The sequence below is a fragment of the Bos indicus genome, chromosome 28 (assembly GCF_029378745.1).
Source record: "Bos indicus isolate NIAB-ARS_2022 breed Sahiwal x Tharparkar chromosome 28, NIAB-ARS_B.indTharparkar_mat_pri_1.0, whole genome shotgun sequence".
NCBI classification, from domain to species: Eukaryota; Metazoa; Chordata; class Mammalia; order Artiodactyla; family Bovidae; genus Bos; species Bos indicus.
This window is the reverse complement of record NC_091787.1, coordinates 25894098-25918403: the sequence shown is the minus strand read 5'-3', so window position 1 is coordinate 25918403 and position 24306 is coordinate 25894098. Positions and strand designations below refer to the sequence as shown.

General features: G+C 48.8%; 1 protein-coding gene across 4 annotated transcripts in view; it reads right to left on the bottom strand.

Annotated features, from left to right (window-relative positions):
* Positions 1 to 24306, bottom strand: part of TSPAN15 (tetraspanin 15) — a 53751-nt gene that overhangs the window by 10593 nt on the left and 18852 nt on the right. For 2 of the 4 annotated variants that reach the window (XM_070781826.1, XM_070781827.1), the window contains exons 2-5: positions 12134 to 12319; positions 10798 to 10872; positions 719 to 814; positions 382 to 498 (exon numbers count right to left, since the gene is read on the bottom strand). In XM_070781826.1, the coding sequence (XP_070637927.1) occupies positions 382 to 498; positions 719 to 814; positions 10798 to 10872; positions 12134 to 12319 (474 nt within the window). Of the gene's footprint in view, positions 1 to 381; positions 499 to 718; positions 815 to 10797; positions 10873 to 12133; positions 12320 to 23816; positions 23970 to 24306 lie in introns of all 4 variants that reach the window. The other 2 variants (XM_070781828.1, XM_019954169.2) reach the window with 2 other exon arrangements.

Here is a 24306-nt window from a genome sequence, read left to right as displayed (position 1 = left end):
ATCCAGGCAAATCTCACAGCGACACTAAGTAGAAGGGACCATCAGTATCCCGCTGGGGCAGGTGTGGAACCTGAGGCTCAGGACTAAGTGAGATTGGTGTGTAGAAGCCCCCGAGGGCAGCAGCAGGCACTGCTATTACTGCTTCAGCCACAGACTTGGGTGGACCGTGGGAAGGAGGGATGACCATCAACACGTTCAAAGGAGTGCCGTCGGAGAAAAGGAGAAGACGTGTTCTGTTTCCTGTGTAGGGTTAAATGGAACCGGAGAAGAGCTCTCTCCCCACCAGGGCTGTCCTTGATTTGGCAAGGGAGGGAGCTCCCCGTCCCTGAACGGTCTCGGCAGAGGGAACTTTGAATTGGGTGGCTTGGAGGTCATTCCCACCTCAAAGAAGATTCTTTGCCCACTGACAAGAGGCACCCTGAGACTCTGCCACGTGGTTTGTAGCTCCCTCTGACCTTTTTTTCTTTTCTTTTTTTCAGAAGGGGAGGGTTTGTGTAGCTGGAAAGGAATGGGCAGGGCAAGTATATGCTGGACCAGGCATGCCCTGGCATCCCCTCCCTTGGCGGCTGTCCATGGCCCACCCTCAACTCCGAACTTGGCCAGCCACCTGACCCCTCACCCCCACCCTCTTGAGCAGGGTCCCAAGTTGGGGGCAGAGGAGGATGGGCAGAGCAAAGGACGTGGGAGGCAAATTTCTGACCCCAAGCACCTGACTCACCTCCTTCTGAACAAAATCCATGATGTTTTTGAAGTCCAGATCATCATAGTAGTTCTCAATTCCTCTTCGAATATTGTCATTCAGAAAGTCGATGGTCTATGTAGACAGAGAAATTATAAAGGAGGAAGAGTGCACGACCCCAGGGTCCAACCCAAGATTTCCCAGAAGTCAGGATTGAACCAGAGAGCCCACCTGCCCAGGGAGCCTCCCCCAACGACCTGCACAGAGCACCTCCGTTCCCACCCACAACCTTCCTGCACCAGCACCCTCTCCATGTCCCCAGTGCCCATCAGAGGCAGGAATGGTGCACCCCCTTCCTTTACAGATCAGGCAACCCAGGCCCCATGAGGGTGAGGCCCTGCTTGGGGGACACCGTTCTGAAGGAGCCAGGCCAGGGCTGGGGCTTGGCTGCCCAGATGCTCCTTCTACTGTAGCCAAAGACAGGCCTGCACCGGAACCTTCCCTTTGCCCTCCAGCCCCCTCTCCACACTTCTTTCCTATATAAGCTCTTCTTTTACAGATGAAAAGGCCCAGAGAGGGAGATTGACTCTTCCCAGGTCACCAAGCAGGTGTCGGCTTTGGTTAGGGGCCCAGCCAGGATTGGAAACCAGGTGTCCTGACTTCCCTCGGGCCTCTCTCTGTCACTGCAGTGCTCTGGCCCAGATGACAGGGCCCACCTCCCTCTCGGACCGGGACAATCCCCACTGGGAAGGGTGCTGGCCGGCCACCCTCTCCCAGTCACGCTGGGCCTTCGGGATCAACAGCCCGGCTGTTGTGCCGAGATCCAGGAGCACAAAAGGCCCCACAGCGGGAAGGGACGGGGCGGGAGTGTGGGCAGCCCAGCTCCACACTCACAGTGACAATCGGGGCTTTCAGAGCAGGGAGGCCAGTGGATCATCAGAGATTGTGCTGGCACAAAGGGCTCATTCTCAGCTCTGGAGCCAGACGATTCCCGGGGGAGGCGCCCTCAGGGTTCTTGGGGACAAGAGGGTCCTGAGTTCCAGGCCCCACCCTAGGACTGCAGGCCCCACCCTACTCTTCCACTCTCAGCTCCCCACTTGTGAATCAGTCATGCAAGCCTGTCTTTAAGACACCTTCCAGCGCCAAAGATCAAAGACTAAGGTGCGAGGGGCTGTCACGCCTCATAGTCAAGAACAGTCTTTGCACCCACACCTGCCTCAGGAATATCAATTAACTTCTGGACCTCCAGTGGTTCAGACGGTAAAGGATATGCCTACAATCCAAGAAATCTGGGTTTGAACCCTGGATCAGGAAGATCCCCTGGAGAAGGGAATGGAAACTCACTCCAGTATTCTTGCCTGGAGAATTCCATGGACAGAGGAGCCTGGCAGGCTACAGTCCACAGGCTTCCAAATAGTTGGACCCGACTGAGTGACTGACACTTTTCCTCCCCTACAGGGTGGGAGTGGGGATCCTCTGCCTCAGAGGAATTTGAGACTCAAACAAACTAGAGCAACGAAAGCGCTTAGCACGATGCCAGACACATAGCATTATTATGTATTATTATGATAGATTTTTCTCTTTTTCCAGGAGGTAGTACCACTTCATACCGATCATGTCATCAGTGGAAAATGGCTAATCCCAAAAGAAATCAAGACCCTAAGTCTTGTCCAAGAGCCACTCCTGGATCTGGGACCCCTCCCAAACTCCCTGCAGCCCCAAGAGGTAATGTGACTTGTCTAAGGTCACCCCATGATCACTGGCAGAGAGATGCTGGAATCAAGAGTCAAAATCGCATCCTGATATACTTTAAGAAGCCAAGAACCCAAGGTTGAGTTCAGGGCCATCTCCCCAAACTATCTCCAGTATCAGGGAGAGAGAAACAAGGATGTGATAGCCACCTCCTTCCTGACATTCACACACTGCTCAAAGCCAAGGTGACAAAGCAGACTGGCTCAAGGAAACCAGTCTCCGTGGTCAGAAGGAAAACCCTCTGTTGATGATAATCACCGCTCAGGAGCAGACATCGCTCAGGATCACGCCAGCCTCGGGAGGCACCAGGCCAGACCTCTTCCCCTGTAACAGGCCATCCGCCCTGCCCAGGTCTGGCTCTGGATCCTGGGGCAGGGGCTCAGGGGAAGAGCTGTTTGCTGGCCACCCGACCTGGGCAGAGCAGGGACCTGCCTGGTTCTCAGGTCCACCCTTCCCAGAGGTCCCCAGGTCCTGCAGCCTTTCCAGTCTTGGGTGCCTGTTCCCTGGGGTGATGATGAAGGGAAAGGCCAGCCAGCTGGGGAATAGTTGGGGGTGTCTAAGAAACAGGACACCAGGCTGGATCAGTCTGTCACCCAGGGAATGAGCTCACAGGATTACATGGCATGCTGTAAGGGGCTCTTGGCAGGGGGTGATGTCCAAAGTCAGGGATATGTCAAGGGCCACACTCATGGCGGGTGAGGTGGCTTCCCTTCAGTCTCAAGGCACTGCAGGCCGTCCTGGCCCTCCTATCCCAGCCCACTGGCCACCTCATAGTCCCTCTGCTGGGTCACCCCTCAGCCCTCCCACGGGGTCACATGCGGTTAGGGGCCAGGGTGGGATGAGGGCAGGAGGCCCAGGGCGGGGAGGAAGATCAAGCAGCAGAGCGGATGCCCGGCAGCCCCACGGGGAAAAGCTCTCCCCCGCTCTCTGGTGAGCAGCCCTGACCTCTCTCCCCAAACCGTCTCAGTCTCTGGGTATTTTCCAAAGGCGCGGACTCCGAAAGAGGCCTTGTTTGTGCAAATCAGGCCTTCCATCTGGTTAGCTGAGCTGGACCCTGCGGGGGAGGGAGGCCCCACTGGAGGCCTCTCTGGACGGACAGGAAGAACAGATGGTCCCAGACTCCACGGGCGGCAGCTGCCCCCGTTCCCACCAGGGAGCTCTCTGGCTTGTGCTGGCTCTTACACATGCGTGCTGCCCTTGGCACCACGTCTGTGTGTGTGTGTGGATGTGTCCACACCAGGGAGACGTGTAGAATGTTTGGGTGGTTCCTGCAGGGGTGGGGGTTGTATGGTTCATTAATTAACTATAATCAACTGTAAAGTGCGCTGCTATGTTCCACAATGTTCTGAGGGACTGGGGGAGCCACTCAGAGGACGTGTCCTGTGGGAGCTCGGCAGGGAAAAGCAAATTTTAGCTTCCTCTGCTGTCTCAGAGGCCAACGCACCCAGGGCCACCCCCACCCGGCTCTAAACCAGGTCATGCAGTGGGGCAGCTCCAGTGAGGACCTGAAAACCACCTTTCATGAATGGCTGGCGTGACCTCAGAGGCATGTGGCCCGGGCTAAATAAAACAAAGAGTAAGCGGTCATCAAAACCATGCGATTTTCACAGCACATTGTTCAAGCTACCAGACTCGAGCCACAGAGCACTGCCCTTTCTAGGTCTGTCTTTCAATCTAGTTTTAAAGATACCCAAAGCCCCTGCATCACTCCCCTCAGTGGAGGCACTCGGACAGTTTGTTGATGAACGAGGAGGCTAGCTCAGGGGTGGCGGATTTTTTCTCAAAGCCACGGAAATGTTCTAAAATCAACAGGTCATGTATGAATGAACACTTCTAATGAGTGAACTGAATGGTGTTCATGCTCAGTCGCTCAGTCGTGTCCAACTCTTGGCGACACCATGGACTGTAGCTCACCAGGCTCCTCTGTCCGTGGGATTCTCCAGGGAAGAATACTGGAGTGGGTTGTCATTTCCTCCTCCAGGGGATCTTTCTAACCGAGGGATCGAACCCTCATCTCTTGGGTCTCCCGCATTGGCAGGTGGATTCTTTACCACTAGAGCCACCTGGGAAACCCGAATTGTATGGTATATGAATGACGCATCAATAAAGCCTTTTATAAGCCTGAAGAACAAATAAATAAGGCTTTGGAGCGGGGCGGGGAATGGGTGGCAGCTCCCCAGGATGGGAGGATGAGGAGCAGAAAAGGAGGAGTGGAAGAGCCAGCAGCTGGAGCCTCCCACCAGGCCTCTGGGGACGGAGCTGCCTAGTTTCCTGCATGCTGCCAGCCGGGCTCCATCGATTCACGTTAGCTTCTGGGGCCCACTCTGGGGAGGCCCAGTAGCCGGCAGCTCAGCGGGAACCCTCGCCAGCTCAGCTCTCACAACGCAGAGGCGGGTGCTCAGGCTCGGACTTCCTTCCTCCCTCAGTGCCTGGGCTAAGCCAGCATCTCTGGGCTCCCCTCAGCATCCCCCAGAAGGTAAAGACTCATCCTTGTTGCCTCCAGACCCCAGCCTCTGCTCCAGCCCTGAGATGGGCCCTATCAGACAACCAAGGGTTGAGAGGAACCCAAAGAGTGAGAAAGAAAGAGGTGTGAACACTGCAAGGTTCTCAGGAATATCTGCCAGTCCCTTCCTCAGACCTGGCTGGACTGTGTGTTAGCCCCTCAGTTGTGTCTGACTCTTTGCAACCCCATGAACTCCTCTGTCCTTGGGGTTTTCCAGGCAAGAATACTGGAGTGGGTTGCCATTTCCTTTTCCAGGAAATCTTCCCAACTCAGGGAGCAAACCCAGGTCTTCTCCGTGGCAAGCAGATGCTTCACCACGAGCCACCATGAGCAGATGAGCCACCAGGGAAGCCTATCACACCTGGCTGGAAGTCGCAGGATTAATCCCCATGGTGGGGGAGGTAATGCTTTGGTTTCCCAGGTGTTTGGAGCCCAGCTCTCCCTTCCAAACGGCTGTCCACAGTGGGATGCACCAGCTGCAGGAGTCCGTCCACATTAGTGTAGAACTTTCTCTACTTGCTCCAGGTGGGAAGGATACATATGCTCAGGTGCCAGACAAGCAGGCCATGCTGTCTCCTTTCTCCTTGCTCCAACCTCACAGTCACGCCGAGAGCCAGCTGGTGACAGTGCCAAGATAAACAGGTTGGGTGCTGCCCATTGTTCCTTGGCTGATGTTGGGTGTGACCACGGCACCATCCAATCAAGGCCAGAAAAGAGGTCACTCCTCCACTTGTCCAGGAGGTAGAGGGAAGGAGGCCAGGGATGGGTACAGACACACCAGCCACAGCCCAGTGTCTTCTGGGTGTCCCTGCTCAGCACTGCCTCGCTGGGAACACATGGGCAGGAGCTGCGCACCTCCAACACCCCAATATTCCTTCAGGGAGGCTCAGAGCAAGCTGGGGTGATGTCAGGTCAAGAACAAGAGACCTGGGGATTTCCATGGCTATCCAGTGCTTAAGACTCCATGCTTCCCTGATGCGAGTTCAATCCCTAGTCAGGGAAGTAAGATCCAGGCAAGAATACTAGAGTGGGTTGCCATTTCCTCCTCTAGGGGATCTTCCCAACCCAGGGATCGAACCCAAGTCTCCTGCACTGCAGGCAGATTCTTTACCATCTGAGCCACAGAGAAGCCCAAAGTCAAAGTGTTAGTCGCTCAGTTGTGTCTGACTCTTTGTGACCCCATGGACTGTAGCCTGCCAGGCTCCACCATCCATGGAATTATCCTGCCAAGAATATTGGAGTGAGTAGCCATTCCTTTCTCCAGGATCTTCCTGGGTCTCCTGTATTGCAGGCAGATTCTTTACCAACTCAGCCACCAGGCAAGCCCTGCATGGCCAAAACATAAATTAATTAAAAAAAATAAAGAGCAGTGAGACCCAGACACCTGTGGAAGTCATCCAGGTTCTCCACCCACTGCTGGGTTCAGGCTGCTGCACTTCTGCTTTTAATGCCCGGATCCTTGGGGCCACCAGCTCTGCACCAAGTTCCCCATCACACAGCCACTCCACCCTACATAAGCAGAGAAGCTGCTTCAGTCCAACTCCTGGGTCATGCCTAGCAGCAGAAACTGTGCCCAGGGTCAGCAACTGATAGAGAATTTCTGCCTCACACCCGGGAGTTGTTTCTCTTTCACTGCCTGGAGGTCACCATGGTTGTACCTTCCTGAGAGCCCTGTGTGTAGTCATCAGCCTGATGATTTGTCCTCATCTGTCACTACAAGTGGATTCTTAGAGTTAAGAGGTAGCCTGGGGGGCTGGAGACTGAACTTGTTACACTGTGACTCAGAGAAATCTGTCTTCTCCTCTTGGGGAAGAAAAACTAGAATTGGGAATTCACCTGGAACCCGACCTTGACTGTGCCTCATCTCTTTCCCCACCATCAATGGCCAGGCTCCTCCTTCCCTATCCTCGCCATTGGCCCATTTCTTATTTTACGAAATCACATGGCATTACTGTTGGCAGGGACATTATTTTTCTTTATATGGTATTTTTCTTCTTGATTATAAAAAATGAAAAAGAAAATTTGGGAGCTAGGGAAAAAAAATATAAATTTTAGGAGGAAATAAAAATCACCCTAGTCCCATCCCTCAGGGAAAATATGAGTTAATATGTTAATATTTCTATTTCCTTCCAGATTTTTCCAGGCCTATTTTTTTTTTCATTGTGGAGATCTTACTGCACTTACAGGGCTTTTTTTTTTTTTTCTTCTTTCTTTCTCTCTTTTTCTTTTAGGCCATGCTGCGCAGTATGTGGGATCTTAGTTCTTCAACCAGGGATTGAACCCATATCCCCTGCATTGGGAGCAGAGTCTTAACCATTGGACTGCAGGGAAGTCCCTACACTTACAGTTTTGTATCTCATTTTTAAGTTTTTGAATTATGTATCACTGTCATATGAGAGCACAGCCCATCATAAGCCTCCAAAGAGCTGAGAGCCCTGACGATGAGGGTCCTTCCTGGACTGACATAGTTCCATGGGGGGACACAATACCCAAGGAGAAGGAACACACTTCAGCCTGTGGTGCCCTCCGTGTCTGGGGATAATGTAAGCTCTCAGCCCTGACCTCAAGCCCATGGCATCCTCAGCTGTGAGGACTAAAGGTCCCTGGAGGTTTCACCTTTACTTAGCGCCTCCCTGGAAAGGAGTGGTGTCACGGCCCCTGTTGAGCTACAGGCAAGGAAAATAAGTCATCAATCTTTGTGAAAGCACCCTGTAAACGAGAACCACTATTCACTTAGGAGATTGTTTATTAAAACACTGATGCTGCTGACCGTGGCCTGGACTTGGGCTCTAGTTAGTAAAGTACTAACTCATAACTCTGGAAAGTTGTGCGCAGCCAGGAGCCCTGCTGGCTGCACAGAAAGGCATCCCCATGGGCAAATGGAATAAACATCTCTCTCTCCTCAACGCTGCTGAAAAATGAACCAGTACCCTGGATCTGCCAGCCCAGAGCAGATGGTCTGAAGAGCAGAAAAGAGGAAAAGGGAGGAACAAGAGGCAAAACTGAATTGGGAAGACAACCAATGGGTCAGGGCAATCTATAGATTCAGCGCAATCCCCCTGTAAAATTCAGATGGCATCTTTCAGAGATACAGAAAAAAAAATGCTCAAATTCATATGGAATCACAACAAACCCTAGTAGCCAAAGCAATCTTGAATAAGAAGAGTCAAGCTGAAGGTATCACATTCCATGATTTCAATATTACGAAGTTATGGTTACCAAAACAGTATGGTTCTAACATATAAATAGACACATAGATCAATGGAACAGAAAAGGGAGTCTGGAAATAAACCCAACATATATGGTCAACTAATTCCCAACAAAGATGCTGACTCTCTTTAATAAATAGTGTTGAGAAAACTGGAAATCCACATGCTAAAGAATGAAATTGGATCCTTATATCATAGACAAAAACCAACTCAAAATGAGTTAAAGACTTAAATGTGGCAGAAGACCTCAAGTAGTAGAACTAACTCCTAAAGGAAATATAGGAAAAAACTCCTTGACATTGGTCTTGGCGATGATTTCTTGGATCTGACATCAAATATATAGGCAATGTTGCCCATAGCAAAAAAATAAAATAAAATAAGTGGGACTATGTTAAACTAAAGCATTTCTGCTAAAAAGTAAACCATGTAAAAAGTAAAAAGGTGAACTATGAATTGGGAGAAAATAATTGTAAACAATATATCTGAAAAGGGGTTAATACCCAAAATATATATGGAACCCCTACAGTTGCAAAATAGCAAAAAAAATACAGTTGACCTTTGAACAATGCAGGGATTGGGATGCCAACCCCCAATACAGTTGAGCATCTGCATACTGCTATCTCTGCCTCTAAACAAAGGAACTGATAAATAACTCACTGAAGGGCAGGAAGCTAAAACAGTTTAAATACAATCAGGACTCAAACCCTAGTCCTTTTGACTCCACTTATTGTGATCTCTAACTGAACATAAACTTTTCTTACACTTAGTTAATTTAAAGTTCTGTAAACTGAACACATTTCTCACACTTAGTTGATTTAAAGATCTGTAAAATGAAAATACAGGTACTATATTTATTGAAAAATATCTGTGTATAAGTGGATATACACTGTTCAAATCCATGTTGTTCAGCTGTAATTCGATTAAAAAATGGGCAGAGGACCTGAATAGTTTTTCAAAGAAGACATACAAATGACCAACAGATATATGAAAAAATGCTCAACATCTCTAAACATCAGGGAAATGCAAACTAAAGCCACAATGAGATATAATCTCACTCCTATTAGAATGTCTATTATCAAAAAACAGGAGATAAATGTGGGTGAGGTGAAAAGGGCACCTTTGTGCACTGTTGCTGGGAGTGTAAAATTGGTACAATCACTATGGAAAACTGTATGATGCTTTCTCAAAAAATTAAAAATAGAACTACCATATGTGGTACAATCCCACTCGTGGGAAATGAAATTACTATCTCAAAGAGTCATCTGCCATGAAAAGAGCTCTCACGTTCATCCCAACATTACTCACAATTGCCAAGATATGGAAACAACCGGTCTGTTTGCCAGATGAATGGATCAAGATGTGAGATAGATACAGATATTCCATTGTTTGTGTATACAGGATGTATATATATAATGGAATATTATTCATCCATAAAAAATAAGGAAAACCTGCCACTTAGAACAACATGGGTAAATCTTGAGGGTATTATGCTAAGAGAAATAAGTCAGAGACAGAAAGACAAACACTTCCTATATGGGGCCACTTATATTTGAAATCTAAAAAAGAGTCAAACTCACAGAACCAGAGAGCAGAAAAGTGGTTGTCAGGGGACAGGAGGTGGGGGAAACAGGAAGATGTTGGTCAATGGTATAAATTTTCAGTTACAAGATGAATAAGTTCTGAGGATCTAATGAACAGTATGGTGACTATAGTTAATAATACAGTATTATATATTTGCAATCTGCTTAGAGAATAGATCTTAAAGATTAAGATCTTACCCCCTCCCCCAAAGTTAACTATTCAAGGTGATGGATGTATTATTAACTTGATTATGGCAATCCTTTCACAATGCATGCATATATCAAATCATCACATTGTAGAGTTTAAACATAATTTTATTTGTCAATTATTCCTCAGTAAAGCTGGGGCAGCGGAGGAAAAAAGAAATGAAAAGAAATTGGAAAGCATCCCTGAGCTGCCTCCCTCTTGCTATGTACTCTTAGGAGGGCTTCTTAACCTCTCTGTGCCTCAGTGACTCCATCAATATGATGGGAATCTCCCCTCCCCTCTCCTGGGACTCATGAAACAGGAAGAAGACCCTTGGATCCCAAGGCTAAGACATGCCTGTGGTTAAGGCTCACACACAGCGAGTTTCCCTACTGTCCACTCTCCATTAAGCAACAAGTAAAATGTGAATCAGATCACATCGCTTCCCAGCATAAAACTCTCCACAGGCTCCCACTGCCTTTTAAAAAAATTCCAAGGCCTTACATGATCTGCCCTGGCCAGTCCTTCCAGCTTCACCTTCTATCCACTTCCCATCCCTCACCTTCAGCCAAGCAGCCTCCACACTGTGCACAAACCTACCAAGCTCCCTTCTGCCTCAGTGGTTCCCTCTGCCTGGACCCCTGAGCCTCAGCAGGTTGGCTCCTTTTCATCAGCGTCCTCCCCACCTCCACCCCAGGCGCTCTGCCATCAGCCTGTTTTGTTCTCTTGTTTTCTGGTCTACCTGTTCAGTGCCTGTCTCCTCAGCCCAATAGACACAGGAGGGATTATCCGGCCCACTCTCCGCTGCACTCCCAGTTTGCAACCCAGGGCGCACATAGAGCGGGTGCTCAGCATACACGGGACTGATAAATGTGCCAGAGGCCCACCTGGTTCCGGAAGATCAAGGCCACCACGCCACCAATGAGCTCAATTATGAGGCAAATCCCAAGGATGTACATGAACTGAAAAACAAAGCTCAGTGAGTCACCGGGAGTGGAAGGGGAATGCCATCCGCTCCAAGGTCAAGCACAGTAAGGAAATCATCTTCTCAGAGCTCTTAAGGGCTCCTGGGCCTTCACCCCTTCCTCCTGTGAGGACACAGGATGTGGACAGACATTCCCGGGAAAGCCCGGCGCTGGAGCCTGTGATCAGGAAGAGTGACTCAGCTGTCCCAGCCAGACTGTCATCGAGGTTTGTCCCAGAAGTCCTCAGTGGGGTCTGGGTGAAAAAACACAATCCCCTCCCCCAACCCCACACCTTGAGCAGCCACTGGTCCTCCTCTGGCTGACCCAGAGGGGACAGGCCTGTCTTGACAGGCAGGTTAGAGCAGCGTTTCCAGCTCTGCCAGCAAAGCCCCTGCAAAGTGACTTCCCAGACCCCAAGGGCAGATGAGGGGACATCTCAGGCTGAGTACATGTATCACTCTTTAGCACAGAAACAAGCATTGTCCAAACTAATGTCAACAACTTTCAGCCTCAGGGAACATCACTGAGACCACACTCATAGGGGCTTTTAGGGGCTTCCCGGGTAAGGGGAACTATGAGGTCAAACACACATGTGGGTGCACAGTAAATAGATATCCTATCTGGCACCCCCTGTGTTGAGAAGCCATCCCTCACCCCACAGTAAGGGGGCAGAGAGGCTGACCCCACCCCTGACTCCAGGGCAGGCACTTGGCCAAGCAGTCCCATCAAAGTCCTAGGATTTTGGCCAGAGTTACCAGCAAAGACTCCCAGGACCCTGAGCTATAAGGACTGTTGGCCTAAGGCTGCTGGTGACCATCGCAAATTGAACCTGAGGACAGCACCTGGCATCCTCTGGGAGGCAGCAAGAGAGACAGCCCAAGGGCATCAGCTAAACCCCTGGACCTAGGGTGGGCTTGCTGGTTACATGAGCTAATGACTCACCACCAACAACTTTTCTTGGTTTTGCTTGCTCTCATCTGAGAGTACCTTCTCCCACTTCCAACAGACAGTCCAGACCAACATGGGGTTTAAGAACAGTCTTTGAATCAGCCTTTCTAAGCAGAAGTGGAGGAGGCTGAGCCCTCTTGGGCCAATATGGACAGGCTGACCCATGAAACCCTCCAGTCGAGCTGGTTTGAGGCAAGGACTGATTAACTGGGCTGCCCGAGGGCTCAGGGGTGGTCTCCCAGCTCTCCCAGGGACACCAAGGATCACACCCCAAGTACCACCAGTTGATGGGTGCCTGGGGCTGACTCACCGCTTGGAGGAGACACAGGTTGTCGCGGAGGGAAGCCAGGACGCCGATGAAGGACACGATGAACATGACGACCCCCAGGAGGATGAGGATGATGGCTGGGGCCAGAAAGGCGCTTTCCAGGGTTTTGTATTTCTGCCTCTCGACCTCTGCATAGATCCCCACAGACAGGACCAGGCCCCCGATCAACTGCAGCAAGAAAACAAGGAGTGAGAGAGGAGAAGGACTGCAGTTGCTTGATTCTCCTACAAAGGATTCAAGGGAGGGTTCTGGTGCCTGCCGTTGGAGGGGTCACCCCAGGTCACCGGATGTGCAGCCACCTGTTATGGGCTGAACTGTGTTCCCAAAATTCACAAGCTGAAGTCCTAACCCCCAGAACCTCAGAATGGGACTGTACTCGGAAACTGAGGCTTAAAAGAGGTAATGAAGTTAAAATGAGGTCTTACAACTCAGGTTGAATCCACTATGAATGTTGTCCTTCTAAGAGGAGATTAGGACACGGACACACAGAGAGAAGACCTTGTTAAAATGCATAGAGAAGACAGACATTGGCAAAGCCAGAGAGGGGCTCAGAGAAAACCAACTCTGCCCACACCTTCATCTTGGACATCCAGCCTCCAGAACTGAGAGGCAATAAACCTCTGTTGCTTAAGCTGCCCAGTCTGTGGTACTCTATTATGGCAGCCCTAGTAAATTAACACAGACCCTATTTGGAAATGCTGCTTTGGTGGGAAGTACTGGTGAGTCAGGGGAAATGCCACTGGCTAGAGGATCAGAGAACCTGGGCCGCAGCCCCAGCTCTGCCACTTGCTAACCCTGGGCTTTGGACGAGCACTGGACCACACGAGTCTGTGTTCTCATCTGAAAAATGGGTATGAAGACTATCATTTCTGCCCTGTTCACCCAAGGGTTTTTGCAGGGCTTTAGTGAGGTAAGGACAGTGGAAACACTATGAGCCTGAAAGCATGCGGCCCTGGGGTGTGTATTACACAGGCAGAACACTGAAGGAAATTTCAGACCTGCTCAGGGGGACGGGCATTGCACTCAGCACCATACACGCGGGATTTATCTTCAGAATGATCATCAGGAAAACTGAAAGTTGGAGCAGGAGAGATTTTGAAGAGATTTTTAAGTCAAATTCCTCATCATCAATTTTCCTAACAGTGGAAAGGTGACCACTGTAACTCCCCATCAGGAAAAATGAGGCAAAAAAGTTCTTGGAGGACCCCTTCCTGCTCTCAGCTGGAAAAGTCTCATACTAAATCTTCAGGGAGCCCTATCGGCGGATGTCACCCCAAACTCTCAGACATGTCTGGGACTGCATTGCCCCATCACCCTGAGATTCACAATAGTGTTCTAACTGGCCCCCTTCAGCCTGTTCTTCCTACCAGAGTGACCAAGCAAGATCTAATCAGGACAAGCTGGTTCCCTGTGCCCTGAGAGTAAAAGCCACAAGCCCATCACAGTCCAGACAGCCTGTCTGAGCTCACTTCTCACTCCCCTCCACTTCCTCACTCTGCTTTAACTCCACTGGGCCCCTCACTGCCGGCCAAACACACGGAGTCTGCCAGCTCAGGGCCTTTGCACAGGCTGTTCCCACTGCCTGGAATGCTCTTTCTCCTGATCTCCAAATGGCACTATGGCTCCCTCCCTCACCTCCTTCTCATCTTTGCTCACTTCTCACCTGCTCAGTGAGGCCTTTGGGGTCCTCTTGTTTAAACACAGAAAATTCTCTCCCTGAAACTCTCAATCCCAATTTCCTGATTTATTTTTCCTTTGCACTGACAAGTATTAAACATTCTACATTTTTTGTTTTCTTTTTTAACTGTTTGTCTTCCCCACAAGAACATAAGCTCCATGCTAGGAGGAATTTTTCAACTGTTTAAGGCATCCCCAGCACCAGAACAGCCCTGACATTCAGGAAGCACAACAGGCATTTACAATCAATGTCTGTTGGACAGATGCAAGCCAGGCTTCCCAATAGATCCCCGCTTGGGTTTGAGTTCAACGCTGTCTACCTAGCATTCTGTCTGTCCAGTGATTCTGGCATTCCAGGCCACACATTCCCAAGAGCAGATACACTGGACCTCTCTACAGAGAGGGAGGCAGTGTGGGGGAGGAGTCAGAAGCCATGGTGCTGTCAGTAAAGGTCTAAGTAAAGGAAATGAGGGATAATACAGACAAGACATAGACAAGATATGCCATGAGCACAGCTACCCTAGAGTCAACATCCTGAACACCAAGGAGGTGGTGGCTCCTCCAGTTACTCCTGGTCTACCTCCACCTTAAAATGGCTATTATACAATGTGCCCTCAGAGTAGATCTCCTCAACGGCCTTCTAAAGAGCGCCAAGACTGTTCTGGGTAAAGGGAAGTGCTTGCTTCCCCTAAACTCTGCAAGTGGCAAGGATGCCAAAAGTCAAACAGACCAAGCTTATTTGGAAACATTGGGTAACAGAGGGTTACTGGGAAGCCATCCCCTCCAGTCCAGGGCTCTGCTCTGTCACTGCTAAGTGCCATTCCCCTTAGTTTGAAAGGATAATCTGGGATTACTGATACCTACTCCCCAGGTCTAAAAGGAATGCCTTCCCAGCACACACAGGCCAAGAGGTGCTAAAGGCATTGACGAACTTGGCTGTGAACTTGGCCATGTCGGGAAAACCATGAGTGAAATGATGTCATCCAAATCACTCAGTTGGGTAAAGTTTTAAATTTAAATTTAAAAAGTTAGGACACACACACACAAGGCCCTCTATACAAAAATGAGGACCACAAGAAATAAAATCTACTTTTGATAGAAAAATATTAACCAAAGTTATTTGGTCAGTTCATGCTCCAAAACCCAGGACATGGTGAAATCATTGTTCAAGGCCAGCCTAAGCTCTGCGGGTCCTCTGAGAACAAGGGCAAGCAGTTTTAGAGAGCCAAATCCTCCCCTTCCTTATTAGTGCACCTACAAGGAATTACTCAACTCTAACCCTGAACCAGACACAGAACCCCAGAGATCCTTCAGCCCTAGAGCCAGGGTTGACAGTTAAAGAAGAACCCCACATGATCAGAGCCCCGGCAGGGCGTGCAATCAATATGCAAGGACGCAGTGTGCTTCGGGCAACAGAAGTGGTGTTTCATCCTCTATCTTGGTGAAAATTGTAATTTGCATGTTGTCACTGAACCAACAAGATAACACCTTAATATTTTCAGGATTGATTCCACATACTTTTGAGACTTACGTGTTTCAGTTTTTTTGTTTGTTTGTTTAGATATAAAAGCTCTTCTTGGGCAGGATGGACATCTAACCACCATCCTAGGCTGCCCGCCCTCCCTGCTTCCCATCTGATGCTATGCTTCTGGGTTCAGGTACTCTGCTTTGGAAACCATCCCCAAAACACCAAGCTGTTGTAGGCCTGCATTCTGAGCAGAATTGACCCCAGCCTTCTTTGTAAAAGCAGTCAGTGGCTTCTTCTATTTTTATAAGCTCCCCAGAGCCCCAGGACCCACTCCAGAACGGCCTTCCTGGCAGGAAACAAAACTTTCTTTGGTCTGATCTCCCTCCTGTTACAAAAGATCACATTTTCCTTGCGAGTCAGCCTTGTAACATTTCCAGACCACTAAAGCCATAGAAAGCTACCGCAGCAAATGCAGACCCAAACCTCTGGACTCCGGCACCACTGTGTGCTGAGCCATCACAGGCTCATCTCTCCCGGTCCAGCCAGGGGTGCTGCCACCTCAGTCCTTCCAGAAGCCACCGGGTAGCCCCTGAGGTGGCGCCAGACACAGCACAAGCAGATCTAGGCTCCTTCTTCAAGGGTTCCAGGAGCAGCAGGCATGGGGAGAGGCTGACATACCCTTCCCAGGAACTTCATGATTTCCAAATGATATTTACATCTCCGAGAACATCAGTTTATGTTTCCCTGTGAGTATAAAATTAACTGTCAATGCTAGTGTGCAATCCCATCCCCTTTTCTCTGCTAATTATAGTCTCTCTTTGGGCACCCAGCCACTCAGCTCCAGCACAGGAAGCAAATGGCCCATTTGTCAAGCAGGACAGCTTCAGCTAAACTTGGCTGGGGGTGAGGGGCACACGGCCATGCCCATTTGGGGCCAGAGAAGGAAAGAACATGCTGCTGGCAGTCCATGGGCCAGGCTAAGAGCCCCAGATTTTGCCACAAGTCACGTGGCATCTTCAAAAGGCTGCATGGGAGCCTGTTGCCCACTGTGAACCAGGCCTGAAGTCCCCTCTGAGCCCTGCAGCCTGGGAACCGTCTTCCTCCTCTGCAAGCTGAGGCCCAGCTTCGTGCTGCTGCTGGCAAGCATGTGAGGCCTTCCAGCACCTGCACTGCCTCCTCCTTCAGGAAGCATCTGGTTCCGGCTGGCTCACCCCCAGCCGGGGCAGGTCTGCACTCAGAGGGGACCCACAAGGCCCATCTTTACCCCCAAAGGCACATGCCAGGCACCTATTGTGTCCCAGACCCTGAGGGTCACAAGGGGTCACAAGACTATTCATGGGCTAAGTCTGGGGGAAGACAGGTTGAGAGTCTTGAAATGATCTCTATGGTCTGATGGATGGGATTCAGGGATCTCTGAACTGGGGATGGAGAAAAGAGTCAACCTTTACTATCATTATCCTCCAACTGAAATGTTCCTGGCACACACCAAAAGAGGAAGAACCTCAGATCTAGGGGAGGCATGCTGAATCTCTCCCATGGGGAAGACTCTGGGAATTTGAACAAAACTAAGGGGGCGAAAGGAAATGTCAGAAAATCAGGATGAGCTTCCTGGAGGAGCCAGTGTTTTCTTGAAGCCTCCAATAACTGCTCCACATTGGAGCCACCTAAGGGGCACGCAAAGGCTGCAAGGCTCTATATGGCCCAAACAAAGCACTTTTCTTAGGTTTGAGCTTAAAAGAATAAACTCCAAGGCCTGAGAGAGATTTTAAATAAGGTGGGGCTAGCAGAGCCCCTGTATCCAGCCAGGAAGCCCTGGACCTCATACCCACCAGCCCTTTGGTCCCAGACTGATCCTGCCTGGTCCAGGGCCAAGCCCACCCTGCAGGAGTGTGCTCCTGCTCAGCACATTCTACCAGCATCTCTCCTGCACAGACTGGGGCTGGATGGAGGTGAGATAGGAGATGGGAGTTGGCATTCTGGGCCTTTATTCATTAGTTTAGCGGCTTGGCCATGTCACTTTGCCTCTCTGAGCCTCACTTTTCACTTGTAAAATAGTAATGCCCGCTGCCATGTACAGAGTGATTACACGGCACCAGCATCCTGCAAAGTGCCATACCAGCATCTCCCTGACTGTCACATACCCTGGCACGTCTAAAAAACAGCTAATTGCATTTAAAGACCAGACTCAGTGAGGTTAAGTGACACAGAGCTTCTAAGCGGCGGAGTCAGCATGCACAGCCAAAACTTGTCTGCCTGCCACTAAATCTACCAGACGGGCCTTTCACTTTGATCTGGGAGAGAATGGGTCCCAAATGTCTCTGCAAAATACAAAGGTGCCGGTAGCAGAGCAGTGCTCCCAAAAGAATCTTCTATGATGATGGTAACATCCAGTGTGGTTAGTCACTAGCCATATGGAACTAGCAAGCTCTTGAAACATGGCTTGTGTGCCCGGAAGGCTGAATTTTTCATTTTGTTGTTATTGTTTAGTTGCTAAGTCATGTCCAGCTCTTTTGTGACCTCCCAGCCTCCTCCGTTCATGAGATTTTTCAGGCAAGAATACTGGAGTGGATTGCCATTTCCTTCTCCAGGAGATCTTCCCAACCCAGGGACTAAACCTGTGTCTCCTGCATTGGCAGGCAGATTCTTTACCACTGAGTCACCAGCAAAGCCCAGGTTTTTCATTTTACTTCATTTAAGACAGTTTAGATGTGACAGGGGTAGCTGGTGGTCACTGTGCTGGACAGCACAGCTCCAGAGCAGTTCTCTTTGGATGCTGCCCCTTAACATTCCTGCCTTGCTCCTTTCTGATGTAGAGACTATCCTTATCTAAGAGTCATGTGCCCTAATCATCCTACCACTAGGAAGTTTATATTCACTGACTTGCATCCAAGAGAAAGCAATCTCTTCTCTCACTTTCCCCAAGAAAGCTCAGCTCCTGCCACCCCACTTCTCTTTGCACTACAAAAAGCAGGACAGACCAGATCCAGAGCTCCCAACCCAAACTGATCTAGGGCTCATTCTGTCTCCCAGGAGGGTGCCAGACCCACCTCCAGAATGACAGGGCAGTATTCTAAGCTCTGGGGCCCTGGACTTGGTGCCATTGACCAGGCCCCAGTGCTAAATTCAGGCAGTCTGTGCGGGAGGAATAGGGTTCCTCTCAAGCCCAAGGCAAAGCCAGCCCTGGAGGAAGCAGCAGCAGACTGCTACTGCCAGCAAAAGAGCCGGCCCCTGGTCTTTGTCACCGATACTCTGCTGTCAACTCTGCCTTGACCCTGAACTTCTTCTTAAAACACAAAACAAAACAAAACAAAACTTGACATCCATGCAGAGAACTTGCTTAACTGCAACCCTTGGTCCATGACATTTTCTGACAATCTGCTTTTGTTTAGAATGTTACAGGTACCACTTACTAACTAGTCCTCCTGTCCCCATGGATCTGCTACAACTCTGCTGTCTTACACTGAGGTTCTACACATGCCTAGGTCTCTTTCTGGCTCCCAGTCTCTCCCATCAGTCAGTCTGTCTCTAAACAAACCTCCCTTCCGTAGTGACTACAGTTTTATAATATCACTGTGGCATCTGCAAGCCCACGCCCCTCCTTCCTGCCTTCTTCGGAAGCGTCCTGGATATTCTTAGACCTTGACTCTTGCGTATGTATTAGAATCATCTTATCAACTTCCTTGAAAAACATCTCCTGAGGTTTGACTGGAATCACATTGAATCTATAGATCCCTTCGGAGAAAATCGACACCTTTACCAGGTTTTCCTGCCCATAGGCATGGTTTATTCCTTCTTTATTTATATCATCTTTATTATGACCTCTCTAACAACAGTGGTCTCCACCGCCCTCAAGCTTTCCCATAGCTGTCTAGACAGATTCGGGGAGAAACTTCCTGAAGTATTACCCAGGCCTGCCTCTCTCTCCAGCTCGGCCCAGGGTGGGAAACATGGCCTTCTCTCTAAGAAGCAAAGTGGACATAACACCCTGTTTTGCCTCCCTCCTGTCACCAACAGTTACAAACACCCAGTCCTGCATGATAAATTAGGAGTCTGGGATTAACATACACACATTTGTGCATGTGTGCACGTGCTAAATTACTTCAGTCATGTCCAACTCTTTGCAACTCTATGGATCGCAGCCCACCAGGCTCCTCTGTCCATGGGATTCTCCAGGCACTGGAGAATCTGGACACTGGAGTGGGCTGCCATGCCCTCCTCCAGGGGACCTTCCTGACCCAGGAATCGAACCTATGTCTCTCACGTCTCCTGCATTGGCAGGAAGGTTCTTTACCAGAAGCGTCTGTGGGAAGCCTGCATATACACATTACTATATGTAAAACAGATAATCAACATGGACCCACTATAGCACAGGGAACTCTAGTCAATATTCTTAAATGACTTATAATGGAAAAGAATCTGAAAAAGAATGAATATCACTGAATCACTTTGCTGTACACCTGAAACTAACCTAACACTGTAAATCAACTGTACTCTGATATAAAATAAAAATTAGAATAAAAAGATAAAAGACCCACACACATATCTGTTCTCTGTATTGTGAAGTTTTTTTGGAGGTCTGCCTTGTCACTTTCTCTCTCTAAATGATCTTCCACATTCCTATAATAATAATAATAAAAAGACTCCTACAAGCATGCAGCACATTCCAGGCTGTGAAAGAGCTACACTGGGAGGTTTGCAAGCCCCAACTACTCAACCCAGCAGGAGCAGAGTGGAATGTCTAATCACAAACAAATGAAGCACTGGAAGTTAAGATCTGATGGAGGCCGGACTCTCTTTGAGAAGCGTTCAGGGGCAGGCAGATGGGGAATGGTATAACAAACAGCTAGGGAAAATATTCTGAAACAAGAGGCCTGGCAGTGTCTTCCTCCTGGGAAATGAGAGCAGGTCCATTGGAGCTGAGCCTGTACAGGAGTTTGACTTCACACTACTGGACGTTCCACCAACACAGGGACCAGCCGCCAGATCTACCGGAGGAATGAATCTGAGAAATGCTATTGCTTTAGATGCCTACAAACCCAAAGAAGAAGCTAATGATCCCACTCCAGAGTACTCTGAAGCTTCAGGATAAAATGACTTACAGTCCTGAAAACTCGCATTAAAAAGAGAATCGAGGTGCTCAGAAAGATAGGTGTCTTATGTTATCAAGACCTGAGGCAGGTAACCCTAATTCATTACAGTGAATAAGAGCAGATTTCCCAGAGGAACCTCCATTTAAAAATAATACTAACAAGACTTATCTGGTTAATCTGAAAACAGAAACAGCCAAGGGGCAAAGGAGAGCCAAGAACACGTCACCTCTACCCAACAGACACTTCTCCCTGGTTTTTCTTTTCCCTGCCCTCTCTGGATCCCCTCCTCTCCACTGTCCACAGGTCAGCACCAGGAAAGTCACACCCCACCTCCCGGCGCTGTATTACCATGGCACCTGGGTGATTATCTCCCCAGGTCTCAGCCCAGGCACAGTGCCTCCTGCTGGAGTACACTCAGGAGTACATTCTGTGCCAAACCACTGCTGGTTCCCATTCCTTTGTCCTCTGTCCCAGATGGCACAGGCTCCTCGCTCATAGCTGCAGGCCGCTGGCAGGAGTGAGTAAGAGGGCCCAAGTCTCCCCTTTACTCAGACATTTCCAGACATTCTAGGAAACCCCTCAGGTCCCATTGTCCAGATGCGAATAACAACTCCATTCCTAAACCAATGCCTGAAGCAGAGGAATTACTAATTGGCTCAGACCTGCTCAAATGGACCAATCGCTGTAGCATAGAGAAGAGATTACAAATCCTGGAAAGTATTTATCTGCCTATAAACTGTACATTAAATATGAGATAATGGAGAAGGGAATGGATGCTGGGGAAATGACCTAACACCCACTGCACAGAGGCAACTCCTTGGCTAATGATGGGCAATTGCGATTCATTGCAAACAGTCAGACACGACTGAGAGACTGAACTGAACTGAACTGAAAGCTAACATCAGCATGTATTATTATGTCATTTTTACCTTTGAGGACTACTTCTGATTCTTCTGTGTATTATCATTTATTATTCACATGATTGTTTCTCTATACTCCCCCATCCTCAACTTGTCAATCCTTAAGGCAGTGTGCTTTACTGATTTTTACTGGCAGCTTCCCAGGTCCCAAATTCTGTACATAGCAGAATGCATAAGAAAAACTGAGCTGCGGTAAATGCTAATTAAATACATGAATACGCACTAAAAATGGTTCTACCCAATGGAAAAAAAAAAAAAAATAAAAGCAGCCACAGGCTCACAGAGGTGACAAGTGGACTTTGTCCTCAACAATGGCCTCCAGTTCAGGTCCCAGAATCCACACCTGCCCACCAGGAACTGGGCCAGGCATCCCCATTCTTCCCTGAGACAGCACAGGATTTACCCCTGGGGACCCAAAGGTCCCTCACTCCAAAGGCTTATGACTCCAAAGAGGTCAAAGGGAAAAAGAGGCAGCATCATACATTACAAGGAGCGCTGAGGGTGGGGGAGGGGGATGAGAGGGGAGCCCTGAACTTTAATCCCAATTCTGTCACTAATCCCATGTGACCTTGGGCAAGTCCTTCCCCTCTCTGGGCCTCAATTTCCCTGCTCAAAAAGGGAGATGTTTGGCCACAAGCCCTAGGATCCCTTCATTGCTCCAGGAAACCCATGCCCAGACAGCCCTCGCAAGAACCCCAGCCATCGGCAGACCATGGTGGTCCAAAGTCTTTTCCGCTACTGAGTCCTTCTGCATGGGTCCGCCCTTGCTTTCCCACCTGGCCAGGAGATGCCACACTTCTGCATGAGTAGGTCCTACAGGGAACAGAGATATCCTTCCCACTCCAGCCTGATCAAGGCATACGACTCCGGCACTGCCTCCCACAGCAGCCACGGAAAGGAGACCAGCTGTTTTTGGAAATAACAAAAATGAAAGGGGCTAACACTCATCCTCCAAAGTTCATCTCAAAGACTCTTCCCCTGGGAAGACTTCCTGGATCACTCCAGCTATAGAGATCTCTCTCCACTTATGATCACCTATGAAACCACCAATGGGAAGCCCTCATTGTACTGTTATTTCCAGTACTAACTATGCCCATTGAACAAATTATTCCAGCTATTTACTACCTACTGTATACATGGTGTGGTAGCAGGACCCAGCAACACACCTACCACACCATCTTTGACGTCAACAACCTCACAGTCTGCATATATAATGCAAATGCATTAGTCCCAGAAGTCCACAGGAAGTTTAGCTTAGCTCCCAGACCATGTTATCTCCACAGAAGCCATATGAAAAGTGATTAGAGCCCAAGCCAGTTCCCAATGGCCTAATGAACCACAGTGCCCCTGAAACAAGATACCATGCAAAGGTTCCCAGCACCCAGTAGGTGCTCAATAAATGTTTCTTCTGAGTGAAGATGAAGTACTGCTGTCACTCTGACATTTCAAGGCTCAAATCAGATGCCAGAAACCATGCCCCCTTTAGAGGCACTTTGGTCCAAGGGTAAATCAGAAGAAAGGGAGTCCCAATTCTGAATTCCAAGGCATCACTCACTGATTCAACACATATTTTAGAAAGTGCCTAGTATGTCCCAGGCACTGGACATAAAAAGGTAAGATCTAGTTTCTGCCCTCAAGAAGCTCAGTCTGGTAAGACATATCTGTATACCAACAAATGCAACAGAAATGGGGAACACTGAGGGAGAGGTAACTGAGTGTGCAGAAGAGCTGGATAGGAGGAAACACTAAATCAAGGGTAATACCAGTGAGATCAAGGAAGGTCTCCTGGGGGAGGTGAGTGTGAACTGAGTTCCATTTGATGAATGTAATGGACAAGCAAGAATTTCTGAAATGGATAAGGAATTTTAGATGCCCATGAAGGTGCCACGAGGAAAGCAGGTCAGCATAGTTAGAACTGAGAAGAGGCAGACAGGAGATGGAGGAGGCCAGGGAAGAGCTCAGGAGTCAGACCACCATGGCAAAGTCTCTCAGCCTAAACCAAAAAGTTCATTCATTTCTTTGATCTCTCTTTACTGACAGGTTGTGTAGACCAGTGATTCTCCAAGTTTTTGGTCTTAGGATTCATTTTTACTCTTAAAAATTTCTGAGGACCCTAGAGTTTCTGTTTTGGGGGATTATATCTATCGATCATTTACTATATAAGAAATTAAAAGACCTATTTGAAATATTTATTAACTAATTTAGAAATAACAATAATAGATTTACATGTTAACATAAATAGCATATTTTTTGTTAAAAATTTTCCCAAAAAATTGCGAGAGGAAGGGTGGCATGGGCTTTACATTTTTGCAAATGTAAATATCTGGCTGATGAGAAGAGCTGGTAGATTCTTGAAGCTGCTCCTCACTCAATTTGCTGCCACATCACCATCATATGTCCTTGAAATTCCCCCAATCCTGAGAGGATGACAGCAGGAAAGCAAATAGCATCCTAGTATTACCACGAAAATGATTTTGACTTCACAGATCCCCTGAAAAGGCTCCACCCACCAAGGATTCCTGGAGCACACTCTGGGAGCAGCTGTTAAGAACAGGGTGCGGAGGGCTTCCCTGGTGGTCCAGTGGTTAAGACTTCACCTTCCACTGCAGGGGGTGTGGGGGTGTGGGCTCGAGCCCTGGTTGAGGAGATAAGATCCCATATGCCTGTTGGCCAAAAAAACCAAAACATAAGACAGAAGCAATACTGTAACAAATTTAATAAAGACTTTAAAAATGCTCCACATTAAAAAAAAAAAAAAAGGAATGGGGTACAGGATGGGGAGTTGGGCCCAGCTACGGAGAAGGCAATGGCACCCCACGCCAGTACTCTTGCCTGGAAAATCCCATGGACGGAGGAGCCTGGTAGGCTATAGAGCATGGGGTTGCTACCAGTTGGACACAACTGAGCGACTTCACTTTCACTTTTCACTTTCATACACTGGAGAAGGAAATGGCAACCCACTCCAGTGTTCTTGCCTGGAGAATTCCAGGGACGGCGGAG